The sequence below is a fragment of the Choloepus didactylus genome, chromosome 7 (genome assembly GCF_015220235.1).
Source record: "Choloepus didactylus isolate mChoDid1 chromosome 7, mChoDid1.pri, whole genome shotgun sequence".
In the NCBI taxonomy this organism is placed as follows: domain Eukaryota; kingdom Metazoa; phylum Chordata; class Mammalia; order Pilosa; family Megalonychidae; genus Choloepus; species Choloepus didactylus.
Genome location: NC_051313.1, coordinates 108,154,042 through 108,177,284, shown reverse-complemented (window position 1 = coordinate 108,177,284; position 23,243 = coordinate 108,154,042). Strand labels below are relative to the sequence as shown.

Here is a 23,243-nt window from a genome sequence, read left to right as displayed (position 1 = left end):
GATTACTTTGTGGAGGAGAGAAGGAGAGAGTGTCTGGAATTCTGCATACAAGGCAGGCCTGGGGACAGATTCTGGTCCAGCAGAGCAGAGCATTCTCTGGTCTGGTCACCAAGGCTACTCAGGAGACCCAGGGGTCATCGAAAGCAGAAAAAGAGAGAATCAAGAGGTTGCCTGGGGAGAAGTGTGAAAATGAGAGAGTCCTGGGTCAATTACCACAACTTAATTCTTAGCATAAGGTCTTCAAAAAGGTTGAGCAATCCCTTTAGACTGTCAATTGTAGAAAGAACTGTAGGCATTTAGGAGGAACTGCAGATGTATCCAAATAAGACATAAAAAGACAGAGATTAGAAAAATACATAAAAAAGTAAAGATACTCACTGTGCAGCAGAGAGTATGTAATGCATGGCAACATCTCCAAATAAGACCATCAAGGGCTTCCGGTCTTCCAACTTGCCCTAGATCCAATTTTAGGGAAATACAGGGCATACAAACTATATTATTAAAAGCCTCAAAGTACTGACATCTTCCATATATAATCAAATACACTGAATTCATAATTGCTCGTATACCCCAGGGCTGAGTGGGATATATGAGAGTCAACCATTTTAAAATCAAACCTTGGTAATACTTGTATTTTTACATGTGCTAGGTAATGACGTTGACATGACAGCAAACTAAATTACATTCAGATATCATTCCTATGGAGAAGAGTCATGGTCCCCTTTGTTAGCCAAGAAAGATACAATGCCAATGTAGCCACCATCTAAGATTCTTTGACATAACAAATGTATTAAATATCAACATCATTTTTATCTCTAAAGTGTGAAGTGCCAAGATTCTATTACAAGAATTATGATGCCAGAGATATTCTGCCAATGGATCCGAAGAACACTGACAAGCTATTGTCAGCAAGGGATTGGAGGTAGGCAGTAAGTTAGCCTCTAAATAAAAGAACCTCAAACCTTTAAATGCCTTAATGTCTTTTTGCCAGAACATGCAATTAAACACACACACACCCTCAGACTCTGAGGAAAGGACAGTCACAGGTCGAAGCGGTAACTTACTTTTCTGCTGACTGCAATGAGAAGACACTCAGCTGCTCCCAGCTGAAGTTCCTGTTCGTTCAGAAGCAGGCAGAGCATCTCCAGGAGTTTACAGTTTTCAGCAGTAATATGACTCATAGATACCCAGTCAATGTAGCCTGCTAGAGTATTTAGTGCTGCAATGCCTACTCGACAGTTTGCTTGGAGCTGCAGGAGAAGAAAAGTTTTGGACTGTTAAACCCTCACTAACAGACAAGGAAGTCATGGCTATATCTGAGCTCCTTCTACTTTAAATTATAAAAAGATAATGCTTTAAAAAATAATACTCAAATATACTGTGATAGAAGACACAAGAGGTTTCCTTCTGTAAATACAATCACTTCTTCAACAAGGGCATTCTCAATATCCATCAATAAAGACCATAATGGCATATGTAGCCATTTAAACTCTTTCAAGAAATCCCTAATACTGTAATTCTACCTCCTCCTACTATACTTTAGTGATCAAAGAAACCAAGACCGAGGTCACCCTCCACAGATAGGGTATATGTATCCCTGTACCTGAAAGCCTCAAAAAAGTCTCCTCTCAATTCCAGAGCTCTTACCTTTAACTCCTGAGAAGTATCAGTCTTCTGAAAGAAAAGTATAAGAAATCAATATTTTTAATGAGCAAAAGGCTATCTAATACCTTTCTACCGCTATAATCAAGGCCATTGAAAAATGATTCTCAACTACAAAAGCAACTTTTAATTTTGGAAAATAATACAAATTTACTAAGAACACATAACAGATATTCCCCCAAGGAAGACAGGTTATTTTAAACTTAATAACCTAACGAAAGGTTAATACTTAAAGAGCTTATACAAGCTTATCAGAAGATTAAAATCCACCAAGACAGTCTCAAAGCACAGTTTACAAAGCAATACAATTAGATGAACAATGAATAAAAACTCAATGTTGTTAGTGATGAAAGAAAACAAAATATTACCATTTTCTCCGTATTAAAATAAGAAATAACTGGCAAAGATGTCTTGAAATGATATGTTAATGTAAAAAAGCAAGAAACAGACATATGCATACAATTTATAAGCATAAATCTATGGGCAATCCATGCACATAAAAATATTAAACACTAGATACATCAAAACAATGGCTGTTCAGTATATGTACAATTATGGTTGATTTTTATCCTTTTCAGGCTCCATAATAATGCCATGTGATGGTTATAATTTATAAGCATTTAAAAATATTTTACCCAGGTAGACCTTCTGAAACTAAAATTAAGAGTAACTCCTGAAGACAGTTAAAGGAGAAATAATACAAGCAGGAAATAACTTGTGAAGTACTACAACTGGGATCCTAAAGGATTTGTTTTGCAGCTCCTTTCCTGAACCTTCAAAAAAATTCTTTTATAAAGAACATGTATTAAGCCTTCATCATTAGGGGTCAGGTACATGTGTTAAGGGAACAGAGATGAATACAACCCTCCCACCAGCATCTACTAATGCTGCCCAAGAAGGGAAAGGCATCCAAGTGACAACAGCCAAGTCCTGCCTGACCCTCTGCTCCAATTAATCCTCCATTCCCATTCTGATCCTCCATGCCCCCACTGGGACCAGTGCAAGAGCCAGAGTGATGGGAGAGGAAGAGTGAACCTACTCATCCCATCTTTGTTTGTTTTGGAGGAACAAAAGCAGAGAAGGAACTACAAGCAAACTGAGAAGTTCAAGGTACACAGGTGGCTCTTGGGGTGCTCTGGGTCTGGACACAAGTGGTAGCCTGGCTTAGCAGATGGAAAGAACTGAAACTGAGGCTAAGGAAGGAGACCACACTGGATACATTTCTAACTTGAGTCTGAACCATCACCAACCAATCCTGCTCCTGCACCATACTCCACTGGCAAGATTCATACGGCATCTAAGTATTCATAATTTGCAAATATTTGAAAACCAGTGGATGTCACTAAATATTATAGCTGTGAACAGATCATCTTTATTGTTACACTGTTGCAATGCTTTTCTTATAAAATGCAGAATCCTTCATCTTTAAAATGCATGACCCTTCATCTTTAAAATGCAGATATATAAAGTGAAGCTCTAGAGATCCTAACTTTCCCAAGAAAGATCCTTTAGTGTAACACCAATACCATATCAGTGTTCATCAATTCCTAAGAGTAATTCCTCAATTCCTCTTATGCAGATGATACTCAGAAAGACTGATAACCTGCAGAGCTGAAATACCTTTCCTGTGTGGGATGCTAACCTTTCCAAATAAAAGGATTCTGCCTTGATCAAGTACATTTACTGAGCCACCAACGGCTGTTTTTTTTAAGACTATAAAACACATTTCAGGAAAAATCGTCCTGTATCTTGTAGTCTTAATAGCTCAACCTAGTAATAAAATACATATGAGTTTCTGACCATTTCCCCTAAAGTTGGCCCATGTTACAGAAGGTACGGAAGGGTTCCCTCTATGTTGTTCCTTCTCCCAGAGATTAAATTGGGGAAAATGAAAAGAATAGCCCCCAACTTCAATACACTTAGGTTTTTAAATGCATTTTTTTTCCTGATCTTTTCAAGAATCTTGGGATGATATTTTGGGGAAAAAATACATTATAGCGAAAAACAAACGGGGTTTGATTCCAGCCGAACCACTGATTAGACAGAGGATCTTCAATAAATCCTCTCTGAGACTTGTTTTCATCATCTGTAAAATGGAGACAATACTTTCTGACCATTATGGTTGCTCCGAGGATTAAATACATAAAGTGTCAAACAGGTATAAGGCATACATTAGATACTCACTATGAGTTCTGCTCTACCCTAACAGCTCATAATACATTTACCTCATCATTGACAGGTAGTTCAGTTAGTACCCAGTGTGTCTCTGAAAACAGACCTAATGAAGCTGCCAAGGGTGTAAAAAAACAACGAATTTTCATTAATCCTAGTTTGTGAAATAAGTACTTATGAGAATGCTAGTTCAGGGTTTTTCAACTTCAATTCTACTGAAATTTTGGGTTGGATAATTCTTTAAGGGGCTCTCCTTAAAGGATGTTTAGCAGCATTCCTGGTCTCTACCCACCAGATGCCAGTAGTACCTCCAATTGTGATACTCAAAATGTCTCTAGACATTGCCAAATGACTCCTGGGGGCAAAAATCACCTCCAATTAAGAACTTCTATACTAGATTTCAAAACTGCCTTCTTCTGAAGGGGCTCTGCTGAAACGACAATGGCTAGACAAACAGTGTCTAACTTGCCCTTTTCTACAAAAGAAAAATTTCATCAGAAGAATGAAAATACCAGGGCTCATTACAGTCAAGATCAGTAAACTTGGCACCAGGTGGTCTACTGCAAGAGACCAGGACTAAACAGGACATCACAATTTAACAGAAATGCTATCCTGACCAACCATTAGAAACCTCAGCTTTGAAATATTAAGAATTAATCTTTATTTTTACACTATTTGAAGAATTTTCTTACCATAAAAGGAATTATTTTTTCTAGTAGACTTGGAAACACATTGAACTGAATTTGTTGAAAAATTAGTTCTAATTTTTCCTGTCATTTCCCAGATTGTGTTTTGCTTATAAAGTGGCTGTTTCTTTTGCCAAACTAGACACACTAGTTCCTTGCTAAATGATTCTTTTAACTTAAAAGAAACAAAGAAAAAAAAACACTCATATTAGGAAGCAGAATTTTCTAGGGGTGGAGTATCCCTTACCACTTGCCGGTACTTGTTGACATTATCTTGAAGTGTGTTAAGTAGAAAACTAAAGATCCTATCCATGTTCTGCGTTAATGTTTGCTGGATATCCCTTCTTCTTTGAGGGGGAAGTGTCTGAAAGGTCACTACGTCTTCTGCCAGTCGCAAAAGGATGAACATCACTAATTCTGTCTGTGTTTCCTATAACAACAGAAATAAGCTCGTTAAATTAAACTAAAACATCTTTTTCAATATAGGCATGCCCACAGGCTACTTTCTGTTGACAAAAAGAATAGAATAGAAAAGAAAAGAAAAAATGGCATACAAAAAAAAATCAATGAAAGTAAAGTATACCAAATTGATAAAGCTGTATTTTGTACCCCTTGTTTGGAAAGAGTGTCCAATTCTATTAGCATATCAGACCAATGCTGTGGCCACTCTCGTTTGATCATTTCTACTACAATTCGAGACAGAACATCTTTAATATGATTCTCCTCTTCCAAAATGTTCAATGTTCCCTGAAAAAGAACAAGAGATATTAAGAGGTCTGAATTCTAGGAAAAACATTGGGCTATAAAAGTATACAAAATTTACCAGCAGGCTTGCTTTTAAACTGTACAGAACAAACAAACCTGTTCTCCATGTCTGAGTAATTTGTCCTTCATTCTCACTAATAATTCTTTCCACTTAAAGCTTAAGTGAGGGTTGCATCAGCTAATAAAATACCTGTCACACAGAGCAAGGAAGACATCACTGTTCTCCTTTGCAAACCGAAGATTCTCATATTGATTCACTTTTTGAGAGGGCCAAGGTGGAAGAGAACAGAGATAAGGAAATAAGGACTACGTTGAGGATGATAAAATGGGAAAGTGCGGAGGTGCAATTGTTATTTTACCAATCTTTCTAGTATTAAAAGATACAGAAGGACTATTTTACTGGGTTTCTCTTCTTCTGAAGTTTGACGCTTTTGAGACTAATGAATTGTATCTTCTGTCATGTCTCCCCAGAAGTAGCAAAATAGAAGTTTTAGCTAACTAAGATAATTAAAATTTTGAAGAGAAGTTTTTTTTTTCCTATAAAAGATACTCACTGGGAATAAAGAATAGGGAGTCCATCTTCCGTACCATTAAAAAAAAAAGGCTGTGAGTTTTAAATATGTTTAAAATTGTATGCTTGCTGTTGAAATAAATTAATTCTGAATATGTTATTGCTAGTATCATATAGTAGTTCAGTTTGGAATAAAAGGAAACAAATAGCAAAATGGACAGTGTTTCACTCTAATTTAGATTTACGGATCCATTCATTTGCTGAAAATATTCTATCTTACCCACCCTGTTTTTTTTTTTTTTTTGAAATAAATTCAAAGTTACATGAATAGTTGCAAAAACAATACTAGCCCCATACACAGAATTCCATCATACCCTGACCCCCCTCCCCCAATAGCTCAATCCACCAACTTTAACATGCTGTCACACCCACCCTGTTTTTATAAGTTTAAAAACAGATGTCAACACATAAGGGATTAATAAACGGAGTAAGAGAAGTACAGTGCATTACGATTTCTTGTGATGATGATTCTGTTTACCTTGAAGGTAACATTTTGCATTAATTATACAAAACAGGCTTTTGACCTACAAAGAGCCAGTGAATTTTTCATACAAATGCTACATTGAAGAAGTCATACTTTGTCTAAACTACCTTAGAAGCAAGTCTTCCAATCAACCATTCCTTACATTTGCAATCAGCTCCATGACACTGTTCTTCAGATAGACCTTCTCCAATCGAGACATACTGTTCCACCGAAACCTGTCCACCAAAAATGCATAAAATCAACAGAACCACATTAGAAGTCTTCTCAGGAGACCAGCCTTGATCTGTGTTAAATTATGCTGGCAATTCCAGTAAGAAATTATACTTCTGATTTTGTACCCTTCCAAGAATGGACAAAACCAGTCCACATTTAAACAAAATGCCAATAAAATAAAAATTCCTGGGAAAGGGTTTTATATACGCAGTGATCCATTACTTGGTGTCCACACAGGATTTATATACAAATCAGCTTTTCCTCATAATTTTGATAGACTGAAAGCAAATATATATCTGGGACAACTGCAAATGTAGTCGCTTTTCAGAAAATACACTCTTGATTCCACCAATTATGTTATTCTACTGGTTTCTAATTCCAGTAAAACTGACTTAGTCTTAAAAGCTGATTCTTCTGATAGGTATTGGAGGTAGGAAACTCAAGTTAGAAAGGGTTTTCAGTTATTTTCATATTATCTTGCTTTGAATATGACATTCAGAAAATGCATGCAAACTTAAAAAATAAAATAAAGGTAAATCAGATTTATTTACCTACACATTGCATTATTCTAGAAAGGTGTTGAGGTCTGCTGGCATATAGTAGGAGCTCAATAAATGCTGCTGAATGGCTATCAGCTATCAGCTAATATTTGCTGAAAGCTTAGTATGTACCAGGCACTTTATATGGATGAAGAAATTGAAGAATAAAAAGGTTAAGTCCTGAGTGAAAGCTCCCATGAGTTTCTGATAACCTCTTGAGGATCACTCCTTTCTTCTTGGGGATTATTTTTTAAATTCACCTAAAAAGCATCTGTATGAGTTATCTAAGAAATAAAGCTTTTTCTCTCTCAGACTTCAGTCCAAAAGCTCCTTACTTGACAACATGTTCCAGGATCTGAAGACCAAAATGTCTGACGATGGCAATTTGTGTTTTCTCAGCCAACCTCAAGCCACAGGGGACACAGATAGGGCACTTTTCTTTAAACTCTTCACAAAACTGAAAGAAGAAAAGTCAGTGTTTCCCTTGGGAACTAAGAAAAGAGCAGGTACTAAAAAAACTTCATCTTAGGAAATGCCAACCTGAGCTGTATTTCAAGTTGCAAAGCCTAGATCAATATTATATGAATAAAGAATCAATAAACATTCTTTTCACTTTGATGGTTCCAAGATTTCTACACTATGCTCAATAGTAGCCTTACTAATGTTGATTTGCTTTAAAAACCTTCAGGGGGGTGGAAAGGGATAGACAAAGTAATGTTGAATGTTAAGTGATGGGTAAGGGCAGGGTGACTGTAACATTCTCTCCATTTTCATGTCCATTTAAAATATGTCTTAATAAAAACTAGTAGAAGAATCCATCTTTTAAATTCCAAACCCTGTGGCATGCATTCAAATAATGCAACATTTCCTCCAAGTGGCGCTAACACTAAACGAAGTTACATCACTTAAAATATGTACAGCACAAGTATCTTCCTAAACAGTAATTTCTCAAAGCCCACACATATTGACTGATGGGGGGATGAGCTAGTATTGTATTAGCATTCCCAAACTGCAACACATGAGTCAATCCCAGGACCAGAGTACCCAGGACTCACGAAAATTACTTTCAGGAAACCAAAGTGCCCTTGTTAAAATGCAAAGTAAGTGGTAGAAGTTCATTCTGCAAAAATTAGCCTAAGAATATCACACTGAAAAGCACAGGGAGAGAGGACAGTGAGAATTAATCCAGAAATGCCCAAGACACAGAAGGTTAGCTAGAGGCGTACAAATCTAAGTAAATTGGCACTAGAGCTCGGTTAGGATGGGTTAATATAGTGGATTTGCAGGAAGTCTTTTGGTATACACGGAAGACCATAAAGAACAGAGATGGTGTCGGGGGCAGGATCGGCACGTGAGTCACGGGAAGGTGAGGGGATGAAAATGGGGTGCACCCGGCTAAGGGGGTAAGCGGAGAGAGTCGTGGTGCGGACAAGAGTGAACAGAAGTCTGGAAAGGGTGAGGAGAGGGTAGTGGAAGTGGCGGGGAAATGAGAGGCAGCCAGGGACTGGGGTGTCCCGGGCGACAGGCAGGAGCAGCGAGCAGAGAGGCGGGGGTGGGAGAAGCGCGGAGAAGTCGAGGGCCGCGAGAAGGGCCCGCGGGTTGGGAAGGGAGGGTCAGGGGGCGCGTAGACCGGAGATGACCCCAGGTCGTGGGTGGCGCTGAGGAGGTCAAGGCTGGGGGAGGGTCTCGAGCCAGCCCCGGGGGAGCCGGTACCCCGGCTACCTTGAGGGCTTCCAGCCGATAGCGCTGGGTGGAGCTGGGGTCCATCATGACCGTCACCGCTTTCACCAGCTGCTCGCACAACGCGTTCACTTGATCCATCGCCATGGCTAGCGCCACGCGCCGCGAACGCACACCCTCACAATCCGAAGAGCACGAGGCACAGATGGCTCCTTTGGCGGGACCACACGCTGGTACCGGGCCGCGCTGGGCTGGGAGGCGGGGGGCAGGAGGAGGAGCGTGAGCGCACAGGATCCAGCCTGGAAGGGGCCGGTCCTGCGCACGCGCCCGACCCGTCACTACGCACGCGCCCGCGGAAGTGGCGGCTCCCTTGTGACGGTTGCACCTCGGTGGGCGGGGCGGAAGACGGAAGGGCCGCAGTGCGCAGGCGCGTCAACGGCTCCTGTGGGCGCGCGCTGTCTGATCGCTGTCGGAAGGATGTGCTGCTTAGCCGTCAGTCCTCGGTTCCCAGTCCTCACCAGGTTGTGAGGGTGGCTGACCGGGCAAGGATCCTTTTGCGCCTTGGTCCGTTTCTCCGTAGTCACAGGGAATAACTCTCTCGAAACCGACTGGCCTGCTCCCGGATAGGCGACAAGACAGTCTTTAAGACTTCATCTTCCTTGCAGTAGACACCGAGCCTAGCATCTGCAGCTTGCGCGGTTGGCAGTTTTGCCAGGTGATTATCACGTTGGGGAGAGAATTTAGAATTTGGTACACTGATTTCAGACTTTTCATGTTACCTAGACTATTGGTTTTACGTACAGGAATGGTGGTGACAAACTTGGGCCGAAGTTGCGTGAAATAGAAAACATGCTAACAGAGGGTTAAGGCCCTGGTATTGTCCTCTAAGGGGGTTTTTCGTGTAGAAAAAAATATTTTTCTCCGTAGCTCTTAAACCTCCTATTAACTTGTACTTATTTTCCTACTTGTGTTGTGATGTGACAGGCACCAAATTTGTTTTGTACAGATCGGGATAAATCGCGATATTGAAAGATGAGTATTGCAATTGTTGAAGGTTTCTGCCTTCTTGATAATTTACCAAGTGCTATATGTAAGATTTCAGAGTGGGCTAATTATTATTAAGAAAGGTTGGTTTTGGCAGAGAGTGCATGTCATTTTCCATCTTTAGAAAGCTTTTGCTTTCTCCAGCTTCATTATCTGTTAAAGAAAGCCTGCATATCCGTTTTTGTGTTCGTATACTCAGAAAAATGTTGGCTGGGGTTTAAGTCACTGCTTCCTGTTCCTACTGCACTTCTAATATTTGTTATGTAACATGGTCCTTACCATGTGTTTCTTATGAAAATGCATTTACTATTTTTATTCTGGCTTAGCTGTTGTAGTAATACACAAAGCCACTTCAAGGTAAAGAGATATATGAAATCTTTCGGTTTTAACTTATAAATGTTTAAAACATAACATTTTGCCCATTTAGGTGAGTGGTCAGTTGGAATTTATAAGGAATCAATACCTTGACTATGATTTTCTTAATTCTCTGTTATTCTTTCTGCTTTTTCCAGCTTTGTAGTTGCATGACACTTTTTTCAAGGTGAACATTAATTTTTGACAAACTTATTTTAGAATAGAGTTGGGTGCTTGCTCAACTGTATAACCTGTGTATCTTGTATTTAAATCATGAATTACTGGTGTTTGTTTCCATAAGTGTCTTTACTTTGTTATTGGTTCCCAAACTGCTGCAAATTAGAATTTCCTGGGGAGCTTTTAAAAATCATGATACGCACATCACACTAGCCCATCTCCCAAAGAGATCCACTTTTACCATTTTGGTGAATTTGCTTTCAGTCTTCAAAAGTAAACTCCCCATACCAATTAAAGCCAGACATCAGTATTATTTAAAGGTTTGCAGATAATTCCAATGTGTAGCAAAGTTTGAGAGCCACTGCTTTAGTTTATATTCCTTCTTCCAGATTGATAACAATATTAAAGTTTAATACTAGTCTGTACACCCTCTCAAATATGTAAGGTATGTTTTTCCAATTCAACATCTATGCCTTTGTTTACATATGCATATCTGAATAGCATTAGCCTTGTTTTGTGTTCAGAAATTTACATGATTGGGTAGAAAAATCACCTTTAGAACACTACAGTACAGGCAAGATCCATTGATGGGTGATAAAATTAGTGGTTGAAAGTTTGAGGAGAAACAGGATATTTGCATAATCTCAAATCCCCAAATATTTATTGCTTACAAAAGGAAAAAAGTAACTTGACACCAATAATAAACATCATAATTGACATTATAAGAGCATATCACTTCCGTGATATACTTGCCAAAAATGCATATCCTCAATCTAATCATAAGAAAACATCAGACAAACTAAAATTGAGAGACAGTTTCAAAATAACTGACCAGTACTCTTCAAAAATATCAAGTTCTTGAAAAACAAGAAAAGACTGAGGAATTGTCACAGATTGGAGGAGACTAAGGAGACATGATGACTAAATGTAGTGTAAGATCCTGGATTGGATCTTGGAACAGAAAAAGGACATTAGTGGAAATTAGCAAAATCAAAAAAAAATGTGTACTTGATATTGATAATCTTATACCAGTGTTCATTTTTTAGTTTTGATAATTGTGCTATGTAAAATGTTAACACTAGGGGAAACTGGATATATGGGAACTGTACTACCTTTGTGACTTTTCTGTAAGTCTAAAATTATTTCAAAATAAAAAGTTAAAAAAATTCACATGAATGCTTTGTTGTTGTATATCATTCTCTGCTTCTCTTTTCCATGAACTTAAACTTGAGATGTACCTGTCAAGTAGATTATCTGTTGGCTTTAATTTGCATTTTCCCATGCACTTCCCCATTTTCATGTGTTTATTGTATATCTTTTGTGAAGTGTCATTCAGTTCTTTTGGGGGATGGGTTTTTTTGTTTGTTTTGTTTTTTTTTTTTTTGTGCTCCAGGTTTTATTTTCAAAGTGTGTTGTGACTGACTCTTTTTTGGGGGATGGGTATTTTTAAGGCCTTTAATTCTTAGTACCTTCTGAAAATTGTACCCTTTTTATCTTGATGGAAAGTATAAATACAGTTTTCCTTGGCATTTTGGATTAGCTGTTCTCTCTAACTGTCCATAAAACATCATCTTACAGAAAAATGGCGACTGGACAAGACCGAGTAGTTGCTCTGGTGGACATGGACTGTTTTTTTGTTCAAGTGGAACAGCGGCAAAATCCTCATTTGAGGAATAAACCTTGTGCAGTTGTACAGTACAAAACATGGAAGGGTGGTGGGTATGTATCATTGTTAATGTTATAACTGTTGATTACTAATTTAATCTATGGGAATGCATGACACTATGCTGGGTCCTGTTTTTGAGATCTCTGATTTGCTTATTTGGAATTGAATGGTGGTATCTATGGTCCAAAAGATTGAACTATTATATGTTTATAGCCCATTCATGTTGTTAAATTTCTAATTGTTTTTTGCTTATGTTCATGTGATAATGCTTTTCTGTTCCCCCTTTTTTTCTGACCTTAGAATAATTTCAGTGAGTTATGAAGCTCGTGCATTTGGAGTCGCTAGAAGCATGTGGGCAGATGATGCTAAGAAGTTATGTCCAGATCTTCTTCTGGCACAAGTTCGTGAGTCTCGTGGGAAAGCTAACCTTACCAAGTAAGGAGAAAAAGTTGTTTATGGGAAGTAGAAGAGTTGGAAATAATATTCCATGAGGCTAGGAACTGGCTTCAAATCTGTTTTGTATAAATGTCTATAAAAGTTACCTTCAGTTAACTATTTTGTCTCCATGAAATGAAAACAGATTTTGAAATTGCATTGCAGGAAAAGTTCAAAGCCATTTTAACCTATAACAATTGTTGCCCTTCATAGCCTTTCAGTTCCTTAATTGTTTAAAAATTGGTTATTATAATTAAAACTTTTTACATCCTTTGTTTTCAAGTAAAAAATTTAAAGTGTTTGAACTAAGTAGTTAAATTCACTGTGAAACTAAAAACTTTTCCAGGAAAAACTGAGTAAAACAAACTCTAGAGCAATATCTAGAATTGTTTGCCAGAATGAAACAATCTTAAAGGAGTTTACCTTTGTTTTTGAACTGAGCTGGCTCTCCCAAATTTTAAAAGTTTAACCTTGGAACAGGAGACATGTATAGGCAAAACCAAGTCAGAGGTAGGCACAGCTCAGGCCATTATATTAATCCTAATAGCTGTATGTATTGAGTATATGTTAAATGCCAGGTACTGTGTTAAGCTCTTTATGGGCAATATCTCTTTTTAAATCTCACATTGTCACATTGTAGGTACTAGTATTACCCCCTTCAATAGATGAGGAAACTAGATTAAAGAGGTTAAGTAATTTAAGTTCACACAGATAGGAAGTGGTAGACTGAGGATTCAAATCTATTCTTACAGATTCTTAGTATCCACATTCTCACAGTACAGTGTATTATGAGGTATGTTGTAAGGACCATGCTTGACTTGGAACTTGAGGTATTCCTGAATTCACATATGCATTAAAAGTCTAGAGGCAGAGTAACATGGTCAACCCCATTGTATTAGTTAGGGTTCTTTAGGGAAACAGAATCAACAAGAGATATCTATAAATAAAAGATTTTATAAAAGTGTCTCATGCAACTGTGGGCTTGCACGAGTCCAAATTCCATAGGGCAGACAGCAAACCGGCAACTCCAATGAAGATGTTCGATGAACTCCTTAGGCAGCAAACTGACAACTTTGATGAACGTGTTTGATGAACTGCTCAGGAAATGAACTGGGAACTTCTATGTACTTCTCAGGAAATGCTTCACAGGTTAGCGGAGGAAGAAGTGAAGGTCCTTTATCTGTCTCTCTTTAAAAGTCTTCAACTGATTGGATTAAATCCAGCTGATTGCATTCTCTCATTGTGGAAGATGTCCTTCGTTGATGTTATCAGTCACAGCTGTAGCCAATTGACTGATGATTTAATAAACCAGCCTTCTGTTTTATTAACCAGCCACAAATGTCCTTGCAGTAATGGTTAGGCCAGTGCTTGCCCGATCAGACACATGGACACCATCACCTGGCCAAGTTGACACATGAACCTAACCATCACACCCATATTGGACTTATTGCCAGAAATGAAGACAAATTTGACTGTAGATTAATTGCTTAAGCCCTAAAGCAGGATTACTACAGTTAATGGACATATGCTACATTGCATTGAATAAAACTTTATGATCATGTGGACAATGTAACTTCCCTGAAATATATGTTGTGTACTTGAGAGTAATGATTCTGAAAAGCCACACTATACCAACTTAAAGCTGGATCATTTGCTTTCCTCTTAAAGTGAACAAAGACAGCTTTAGAAAATTTAGGAGTAAGTTTACAGACCAAAGAGTCAATAAGATCTGGCAATTTAATGTTAGTTTAATAATTAATCTGAGAGACTAGGTTATAAAAATTAAAAACAGTGTTTTAGCTTTCTGGCTGCCAAAGCAAATACCATGCAATGGGTTGGTTTAAACAATAGGACATGATTCATGATTTTGAGGTTAGGAGAAGTCTAAATCAAGGCATCATCAAGGCGATGTTTTCTTCCTGAAGACCAGCATTCTGGGGCGGCTGCTGGTGATCCTTGGTCCTTGGCTCCTCTGTCACATGGCAAAGCACATGGTGTACTCTCCTGGCTTCTCCCTTCTCTCCCAGGTTCCCTTGACTTTCAGCTTCTGGCGGCTCCCTCTGTGGCTTCTTTCTCTGTTCTTTCCTATAAGGTCTTCAGTAAAAGGATTAAGACTCATCCTGGGCCACACCTTATCTGAAGTGACCTCATCAAAAGGTCCTATTTACGAGGATTCACAACCACAGGAATGGAATAAGTGTTTTTCTGAGGCACATGGTTCCAGACCACCACAAATAGTATGCAGAAATTTGTATACACTAAGTACTTTGTACAAATTTTATCACATGTTCTTAAAAAATACCTTGGAGTAATTTGCCTCCGGAAGCTGTGAAGAAACACCCACTACTGCAACAAAGTATCCTTTTCTGGCTCTCTATGTGTAAGGTTATACTTCTCTCCTTCTCTCTTTTTTCCCTCGAGGCCTAACTATCTTCTTCCCAAACCAAATAATGATTAAAAGAAAAAATGTCAAAATCTTTTTCTAATTTTTCTTTCTCTAATTCTTTGATTTGAGAGTGTTTTAGAGTAATAATAATACTAGTTTTCACAGGAGTCTTAGTAAAGAGGTACAAATATTTCCATTTTTATTGTAAATCAGTTCAGCAAGAAGAGAGAACTTAACTTAAATTCCATAGCAAGTCCAAAGCAGAGTGAAGAAAGTATCCAGATATTGCCATGGATAATTAATTAGCCATATAGAGCCAGAAAAGCTGCTTGTTACTGTTTGGATAGAAGGTATATATTTATAGTGAGGTTGGTATCCCCTGGGGAAGGCTTGTCTGTATTTCCAGATATGTCACTATATTCTTTTTTTTTTTTTTTTTTTTTGGCTTTTATAAAAGAGGGTTTATTTGGTTACACAGTTACAATCTTAAGGCCATAAAGTGTCCAAGGTAACATATAAGCAATTGGGTACCTTCACTGGAGGATGGCCAATGGCATCCGGAAAACCTCTGTTAGCTGGGAAGGCATGTGGCTGGCATCTGCTCCAAAGTTCTGGTTTCAAAATGACTTTCTTCCAGGACATTCCTCTCTAGGCTGCAGTTCATCAAAAATGTCACTGTTAGTTGTTCTTGGGGCGTTTTTCCTCTCACAGCTTCTCTGGAGCAAAAGTCTGCTTTCAACAGCTGTCTTCAAACTGTCCCATCATCTGCAGCTTCTCTCTCAGTTCCTGTGCATTCTTCAAAGTGTCCCTCTTGGCTGTAGCTCCTCATCAAAATGTCACGCACAGCTGCACTGAGTTCCCTCTGCCCCTCAGCTCATTTATATGGCTCCACTGATCAAGGCTCACCCTGAATGGGTGGGGCCACACCTCCATGGAAATATCTCATCAGAGTTATCACCTACAGTTGGGTGGGGTGCATTCCCATGCAAACAACCTAATCAAAATGTTCCAACTTAATCCCCACTGATATGTCTGCCCCACAAGATTGCATCAAAGAATATGGCTTTTTCTGGGGGACATAATACATTCAAACCAGCACAGTTAGCTCTAACCAAAAAACATTCAGGGAAGGGGATTTTGGAAAATGTACTTCCTAGCTTAACTAAGTTACTATATAGCACAATCCAACACTGTGCCAGTTTGAATGTATTATGCCCCCCAAATGCCATTATCTTTGACGTAATCTTGTGTGGGCAGACGTGATCAGTGTTGATTAGATTGTAATTCTTTGAGTGTTTCTTTGGAATGAGCCCCACCCAGCTGTGGGTAATGACTCTGATTGGATAATTTCCATGGAGGTGTTGCTCCGCCCATTCAGGGTAGGTCTAAGTTGATCAGTGGAGCCATATAAATGAGCTGACATAACAGAAGAAACTCAGTGCAGCTGTGAGTGACATTTTGAAGAGGAGCTACAGCCAAGAGGGCCACTTTGAAGAAAGCAGAGGAGCTGCAGATGAGAGACAGTTTGAAGACAGCTGTTGAAAGCAGACTCTTGCTCCGGAGAAGCTGAGAGAGGACAAATACCCAAGTGCAACTAAGAGTGACATTTTTGAAGAACTGCAGCCTAGAGAGGAACGTCCTGGGAGAAAGCCATTTTGAAACCAGAACTTTGGAGCAGATGCCAGTCATGTGCTTTCCCAGCTAACAGAGGTTTTCCAGGCACCATTGGCCATCCTCCAGTAAAGGTACCCAGTTGTTGATGACTTACCTTGGACACTTTATGGCCTTAAGACTGCAACTGTGTAACCAAATAAACCCCCTTTTATAAAAGCCAATCCATCTCTGGTGTTTTGCATTCCAACAGCATTAGCAAACTAGAACAAACACAAATACATCCATGTCTTTTGAGCAAAGAAACTCTTTCTTCTATTTTGGGTTAATCATTTGGGGTCACGATATTCTTGATGCTTATCTTCAACTTGATAATTTGGCTGTTAGTATATCCAGAAGTGATCAGACTTGGTTGGGGCTGGAGGTGTGGCAAGGACCAGCACTCATGTTAACCAAACTCGTCATTGTCTGAAGTATAAAATCCATAATTTTAGTTTGTTACTTTATATTGAGAATTATTCTGAGGAAGACCAAATACTTAGATACATTGATAAGGGCAGTCTTTCCGGGTAAGTTTCCTTTTATTTGAAGACAAAAGTAGAAGCAGAGACTGCATGGTGGATATATGAAAATAATAAAAGGAATAGGTGATCACAGTAGCATGTTTTTTTATCTAAACTAGTTTGAGGCATTTCTTTCCTCTTTAGAGAGATCCTTGCCATGCAGACATGTGCTAGAGTTGCACTAAAAATGTTTGCCTCTGTGATTCTTTCTTTTCTTTACTTCTTTTATTGGCCACTTTTATTGATTTGCCCATTGACTCTTTCAGTTGATCTCAGTCAAGCAGCTTGTATCTTTAAGGAGACCTTGCCCTAATTATGTATATTATTTTACTTTTGCATTGTGGGAGGGAGGGGATGGGACTGACAATCTCTCTGTTGTCTTGTTTATTGACTACACATGTGGTCCTTATACTTCTTAGGTACCGGGAAGCCAGTGTTGAAGTGATGGGGATAATGTCTCAATTTGCTGTGATTGAACGTGCCAGCATTGATGAAGCTTATGTAGATCTCACCAGTGCGGTACAAAAGAGACTACAAAAACTACAAGGTCAGCCTATCTCAGCAGACTTGTTGCCAAGCACTTACATTGAAGGGTTTCCCCAAGGCCCTACAACAGCAGCAGCGACTGTTCAGAAAGGTACCTCCATAGCATCATTTTGCTTCTGCTTCCTGCATTTGGAACCTGCTTTGCTTGGTCATGCTGATCCTTCTTGGATTGATTGAATGGAAACTATCCTATGATCTGAATGAATCCCAGGGATTCATGTGGAAGGATATACAAGTTATCTTTTATTTCCAGGTATGAGTATATTGAGAAGCTGTGAAATCCAAATGAAAGCAAGTTTCTCTTTGATATAAGTAGGGCAGGTTAGTATTACCAATAGAAGACCAAAGGAGTGTTTTCATCATTTGTAGGTTAATTTGCATAAATGTAACTTAATTTCTTGTTTTCTTCATCTGTAAGAAAGGTGAGCTTTTGAAGGAGAATTCAGGTACAAGGAGTTGTCACTCAAAATTTCTAATCTGCTCATAGTACATAGTTTCCTTAGATGTGTAAATATCTTTATAAATTCTATGGTGTTACTTTGTGTGTATGCTTTTCAATTTATAAGACAGCATTTTGCTATTATAGATCTTGTCCTTTTTCTTAATATTTTTCTTTCAGTAGTGATCTTAGAGATCTATCCATGTGGCTGTATTTATATATAATTGATTGCTTTTAACTGCAGCATAATATTCCATAGTATGGATCCCTGTGTTTACAGAACATTCTCCTAGTGATGAAATCATAGTTGCTTCTAACTCCTTTCTGTTTGTATTATGAATATCCTCATTCATCCTCTTTTGGACTTATTTAAGAATTTCTCTGGGAAATGTTCTCAGGAGTGGGACTGCTGGATCATAGGATATATACATATACTTAATTTCACAATGTACTGCCAAGTTGCTCTGTGGAATGGCTGTAGGAGTTTACACTACTCCTTGGCAGTACACAAGAGTTCCTGTTTCCCCTCCTATCCTCATGAACATGTGATATTGTTGAATTTTTTAAAATACTGACCAATATGATGGCTATAAAGTGGTATTTTGTTTTAATTTCTATTTTTTTTGGATTACTTATTGAGACTGAGCATATCTCCACATAATTGTTAGCCAGTTGAGTTTCCGCTTCAGTGAATTGCTTATTTGTAATCTTCATCCATTTTTGCAATGGGTTTCTTGCCATTTTTCTATTGATTTGCAAGAGTTCCTTGTATATCCTAGTTACTAATCACTGTCTATTTTTAAATTCAGTTTTCTTGAGCTATATTCACATACCATACAATCATTCATAGTGTGCAGTTGTTTACAGTACCATCATGTAGTTGTGCATTCATCACCACAATCAATTTTTGAACATTTTCCTTATTCCAAAAAAAAAAAAAAAAATGTGAATAAAAATAAAAGTAAAAAAGAACACCTAAAGCATTCCATCTCCCCCCATCCCGCCCTATTTTTCATTTAATTTTTGTCCCCATTTTTCTACTCATCTGTTCATACACTGGCTAAAGGCAGTGTGAGCCACAAAGTTTTCACAATCACTTGTGGTCACAACATGTAAGCTACATTCTGTTTATTTTGAATTTACAAATATCTTCTTCCAAATCAGACATCTCTCTGTTAACTGTTTATGCTGTGCTATGTTGAACAAAAAGTCTTATTTTTAGTTTATTAGTTTTTTATCTTTTGGTTTGTGCATTTTGAACATCATTTAAGAAATACTTTTCTACCAAAAGTTCACAAAGACATTTTCCTACATTTTCTTCTATTTGCCTTATACTTTGCTTTTGGATCTTTCAACCATATAGCATTCACTTTTTGTTTGATTTAAGATACGGAGCTACTTTAAAATTTTTTTCCTTGTAATGAACCAGTTTTCCCAATACTTATTCTTTAAACAATCCATTCTTTCCTCAGCTTTCCATATATACATGGAACTATTTCTGTTGTATTCCATTAGCCTGTCTGCTCCTGCTACAAAAAAATACTGCTGTTATTGTTGTTTGTAGTATGACTTAATGCTTGATAAAGAATCTCCTCTGCTCTTGCTTTTCAAAGTTGCTTTAGCTATTGATGCATCTTTATTGTTTATAATATGCTAGTTGAAGTCTTCAAAAAGTCCTGATGGAATTATACTGAATGTACATGTTTAGAGAGAATAGTTATCTTAATGTTAAATTATCCCATTAGTAAACATAGTATATCTCACAGATTTTTTTAGATATTCATTTATATCCCTTTTAATTTAAAAATTTTTTTTTAAATTAACATTTTTGTCTTATCTGTTGTGATATTTCTACTCCTTCTTAGATCTGGAATTCAGTGTATCATTTTCCTTTTTTCTTTCTCATGTAATCTTTTAATTGATATAATATACATAAGGGTACAAATCATAATTGTACACATCAATTAATTTTCACAAAGTAAAAACCAGATAAAAAACAACATTGTCAGAACTTCAGAAGCCACCCTTGTCCACTCTTCTAGTCCCTATCCACCCCTTGCCCCATGTTAACCACTATTCTGATGTCTATTTAGTTTCTTTTTGACACTTCATAAAATTGTAACCATATAGTATGTCTCTTAAGTTTGGCTTCATTCCTTCAGCATTATCTTTATGAGATTCATTTATGCTATTGTATGTAATTAAGTGTGTTTATTCTCATTGCTGTGTAGTATTTGAATGCATGAATATACCACAGCTTATTTATCCATTTTTCTTTGATGTGGTTTCCAGCTTTTGTCTACTAAGAATAGTGCTGCTATGAACATTCTTGTAAATATCTTATGGTGAACAAATGAATGTACTTCTGTTGAGTATATGTCTAGAAGTGCTCAGTTGTAGAATTTGCCTATATTCAACTTTAGTAGATACTGCCAAACAGTTTTTCAAAATGGTCGTACCAATATAAAATCCCACTAGCAGCATATGAGAGCTACAGTTGTTCCACATCCTTGTCAACACTTGCTTTTCTCCTGTCTTGCATTTTAGCCATTTTTATGAATGTGTTGTGGTATCATATTGTGGTTTTAGTTTGCATGTCCTTGGTGTTAATGAAGTTGAGCATCTCTTTATAAGTTTATTGACCATTTAGATATTTTCTTTCATGAAGTGCCTGTTGAAGTCTTTTTTACCGTTTTTTGTTGTTGTTGAATTGTCTTGCATCTTTTTTATTGATCTAAAGGACTGCTTTATATATTATGGATATGAGTCCCTTGTCAGATATATTTATTGCACATCTTCTGGTCTGTAACTGGCTTTTTCACTCTTAATGACAGGTTTTGATGAACAGAGGTTTTTAATTTTAATTTGTTTCAATTTATCTTTTTCTCTTCTTCATGGATAGTACTTTTTACATTCTGCTTAAGAAATCTTTGCCTGCCTCAAGGTTGTGAAGATGACCTCTCTTTTATTCTAGAAGCTTTATTGTTTTGCTTTTCGCATTTAGTTTTACAGTCCATCGACTGTGTGTGTATGTGAGGTGTGAGGTGTAGGGAACAAGATTCTTTAAATGATTATGCAACTATTATATCTTTAAAACTTCATATTTTTTCTAAAAATATCTTGTGCAGTCATTTGTTATGTTCTTACATACTTTAAATATTTTACTGCTATTGTGACTTACATTGTTTTCTATTATATTTTCTACTTGGTTATTGATGTGTAGGGGAATGATAAATGATTTTTATAAGTTCAATTTTATCTACTTAATCTACCTGACACAATTTTTTTTTCTCATTCCAAAGTGGGTTTTTTTAAAATATATTTTAAAATTCAGTTTTATTGAGATACTTCACATACCATAAAGTCATCTATGGAGTACGATCAGCTATTCACAGTACCATCATATAGTTGTGCATTCATCACCCCAATCAGTTTTTTAACATTTTCCTTACGCCAGAAAGAATAAAAATAAGAATAAAAAATAAAAGTAAAAAAGAATACCCATACCACTACCCCCACTCCCACCCTATTTCTCATTTAGTTTTTTGTCCCCATTTTTCTAGTCATCCATCCATACACTGGATAAAGGGAGTGTGAGCCACAAGGGTTTTCATAATCACACCGTCACCCCATGTAAGCGGCGTAGTTATACAATTGTCTTCAAGAATCATGGCTATTGGGTTGCAGTTTGATGGTTTCAGTTATTTACTTCTAGCTACTCCAATACACTAAAACCTACAAAGGGATATCTGTATAGTACATAAGAATACCCTCCAGAGTGACCTCTCGATTCCATTTTAAATCTCTCAGCCACTGAAACTTTATTTTGTTTCATTTTGCTCCCCCCTTTTGGTCAAGAAAATTTTCTCAATCCCATGATGCCGGGTCCAGGCTCATCCCCGGGAGTCATGTCCCATGTTGCTAGGGAGATTTACACCCCTGGGAGTCAGGTCCCATCGAAGAGGGAGGGCAGTGAGTTCACCTGCCCAGTTGACTTAGCTAGAGAGAGAGGGCCATATCTGAGCAACAAAGAAGCACTCTGGGGGAGACTCTTAGGCACAACCACAATTAGGCTTACCCTCTCCCTTGCAGCAATAAGCTTCATAAGGGCAAGCCCCAAGATCTAGGTCTTGGCACACCAAATTGTCAGTCCTCAATGCTTGTGAGACTTTCAGTCCCCAGGTGGAACGTCCAACATTTCCACATTTTCCCCCAGCTCCTCAGGGGGGCCCTGCATATATATTTTTATTCTCTGCCCACATTACTCTGGGATGTATCACTATTTCACACTAACCTGTACAAACCTACCAGATCTCACTTCTATTCAAAGCTCCATGCAGTCATGGTGTTTGAATAAACTGACCATACAAGTCCGACACAACTTTTGATATAATCTTTATGAAAGTGCATTGATACATAAAATATACTTGAAGTTTAAAAATATTTTCTAAGATTAGAATAAAGTTAGGGCAATAAAAAACTTGCTCTTATGGTAATATTAGGTTTTAATAGTTCTAGATGCCAGATCTAAGAGAATTTGTGTAAAGAATGGAGTCTTATATATTTTTAATTGAATATTATGAAAGTGGAATCCAGTTGAAGCCCTCAGCAAAGAATTCTGCATCTAGAGGTTTTCAACAGTATGTCTACGTTTTTTTCCTAAACATGTTCTAGTACTTTTGATGATGGCTACATTCAAAACAGTGTATCTGTTCTACCCTTCATTTCTAACATTTACTTTTAGGACTATTATTTTGTAACATTATTCTTATTTGGAGGAGCTCTTTCAGTGGAAAACTTTGAATGTTAGACATTAACCAAAAGGAAATTGTCTGGGTACAAATTTGTAGCAAGGAAACTTCTTGGAGAATCTGTAAGGCAATCTATTACTTGTAGAAACAGTGCAGATTTGTCCAAAAAAACCCTCCAAAACAACTTTTCTTATTTCTAATTACAGTGGTGAATTTTCTATGGATCCCATGGTTTTAAAATAAGATGTAAGATGTAAAGTTTCTTTTTGCTATTGAACAGTTGTATGATATACCTTTAGTATGTTGTTCTGAAGGATAGTAGTAGAACTGCCCAGGAAAGCTTGTGACTTAAGGAATACTGAGGAATTATTTTATTCTCTGATCCTCATGTAGCTGGGTTTGTCAAACTGGAGGCTGCAGATCCTTTTAATTCTCTCGGGAAATACAATGGCTAATAAAATTGTACCACTTATAAAGGAGGCAAAGTTATGATACATAA

General features: G+C 37.5%; 2 protein-coding genes across 7 annotated transcripts in view; one reads left to right on the top strand and one right to left on the bottom strand.

Moving 5' to 3' along the window:
* XPO5 (exportin 5) overlaps positions 1-9,078 on the bottom strand; it is a 56,623-nt gene extending 47,545 nt beyond the window's left edge. For 3 of the 5 annotated variants that reach the window (XM_037842778.1, XM_037842780.1, XM_037842782.1), the window contains exons 1-8: positions 8,815-9,078; positions 7,428-7,549; positions 6,483-6,555; positions 5,130-5,267; positions 4,768-4,950; positions 1,648-1,674; positions 1,065-1,250; positions 379-455 (exon numbers count right to left, since the gene is read on the bottom strand). In XM_037842778.1, coding sequence (XP_037698706.1) covers positions 379-455; positions 1,065-1,250; positions 1,648-1,674; positions 4,768-4,950; positions 5,130-5,267; positions 6,483-6,555; positions 7,428-7,549; positions 8,815-8,919 — 911 coding nt within the window. In that variant the 5' untranslated portion in view covers positions 8,920-9,078. The remainder of the gene's footprint in view (positions 1-378; positions 456-1,064; positions 1,251-1,647; positions 1,675-4,767; positions 4,951-5,129; positions 5,268-6,482; positions 6,556-7,427; positions 7,550-8,814) is intronic. The other 2 variants (XM_037842779.1, XM_037842781.1) reach the window with 2 other exon arrangements.
* Positions 9,079-9,202: 124 nt separating this feature from the next.
* The window catches only part of POLH (DNA polymerase eta), a 50,355-nt gene continuing 36,314 nt past the window's right edge, over positions 9,203-23,243 (top strand). Inside the window, exons 1-4 of one of the 2 annotated variants that reach the window (XM_037842547.1) lie at positions 9,203-9,487; positions 11,926-12,066; positions 12,314-12,448; positions 17,428-17,645. In XM_037842547.1, coding sequence (XP_037698475.1) covers positions 11,930-12,066; positions 12,314-12,448; positions 17,428-17,645 — 490 coding nt within the window. In that variant the 5' untranslated portion in view covers positions 9,203-9,487; positions 11,926-11,929. Of the gene's footprint in view, positions 9,488-11,925; positions 12,067-12,313; positions 12,449-17,427; positions 17,646-23,243 lie in introns of those variants that run through there. The other variant, XM_037842548.1, reaches the window with a different exon arrangement.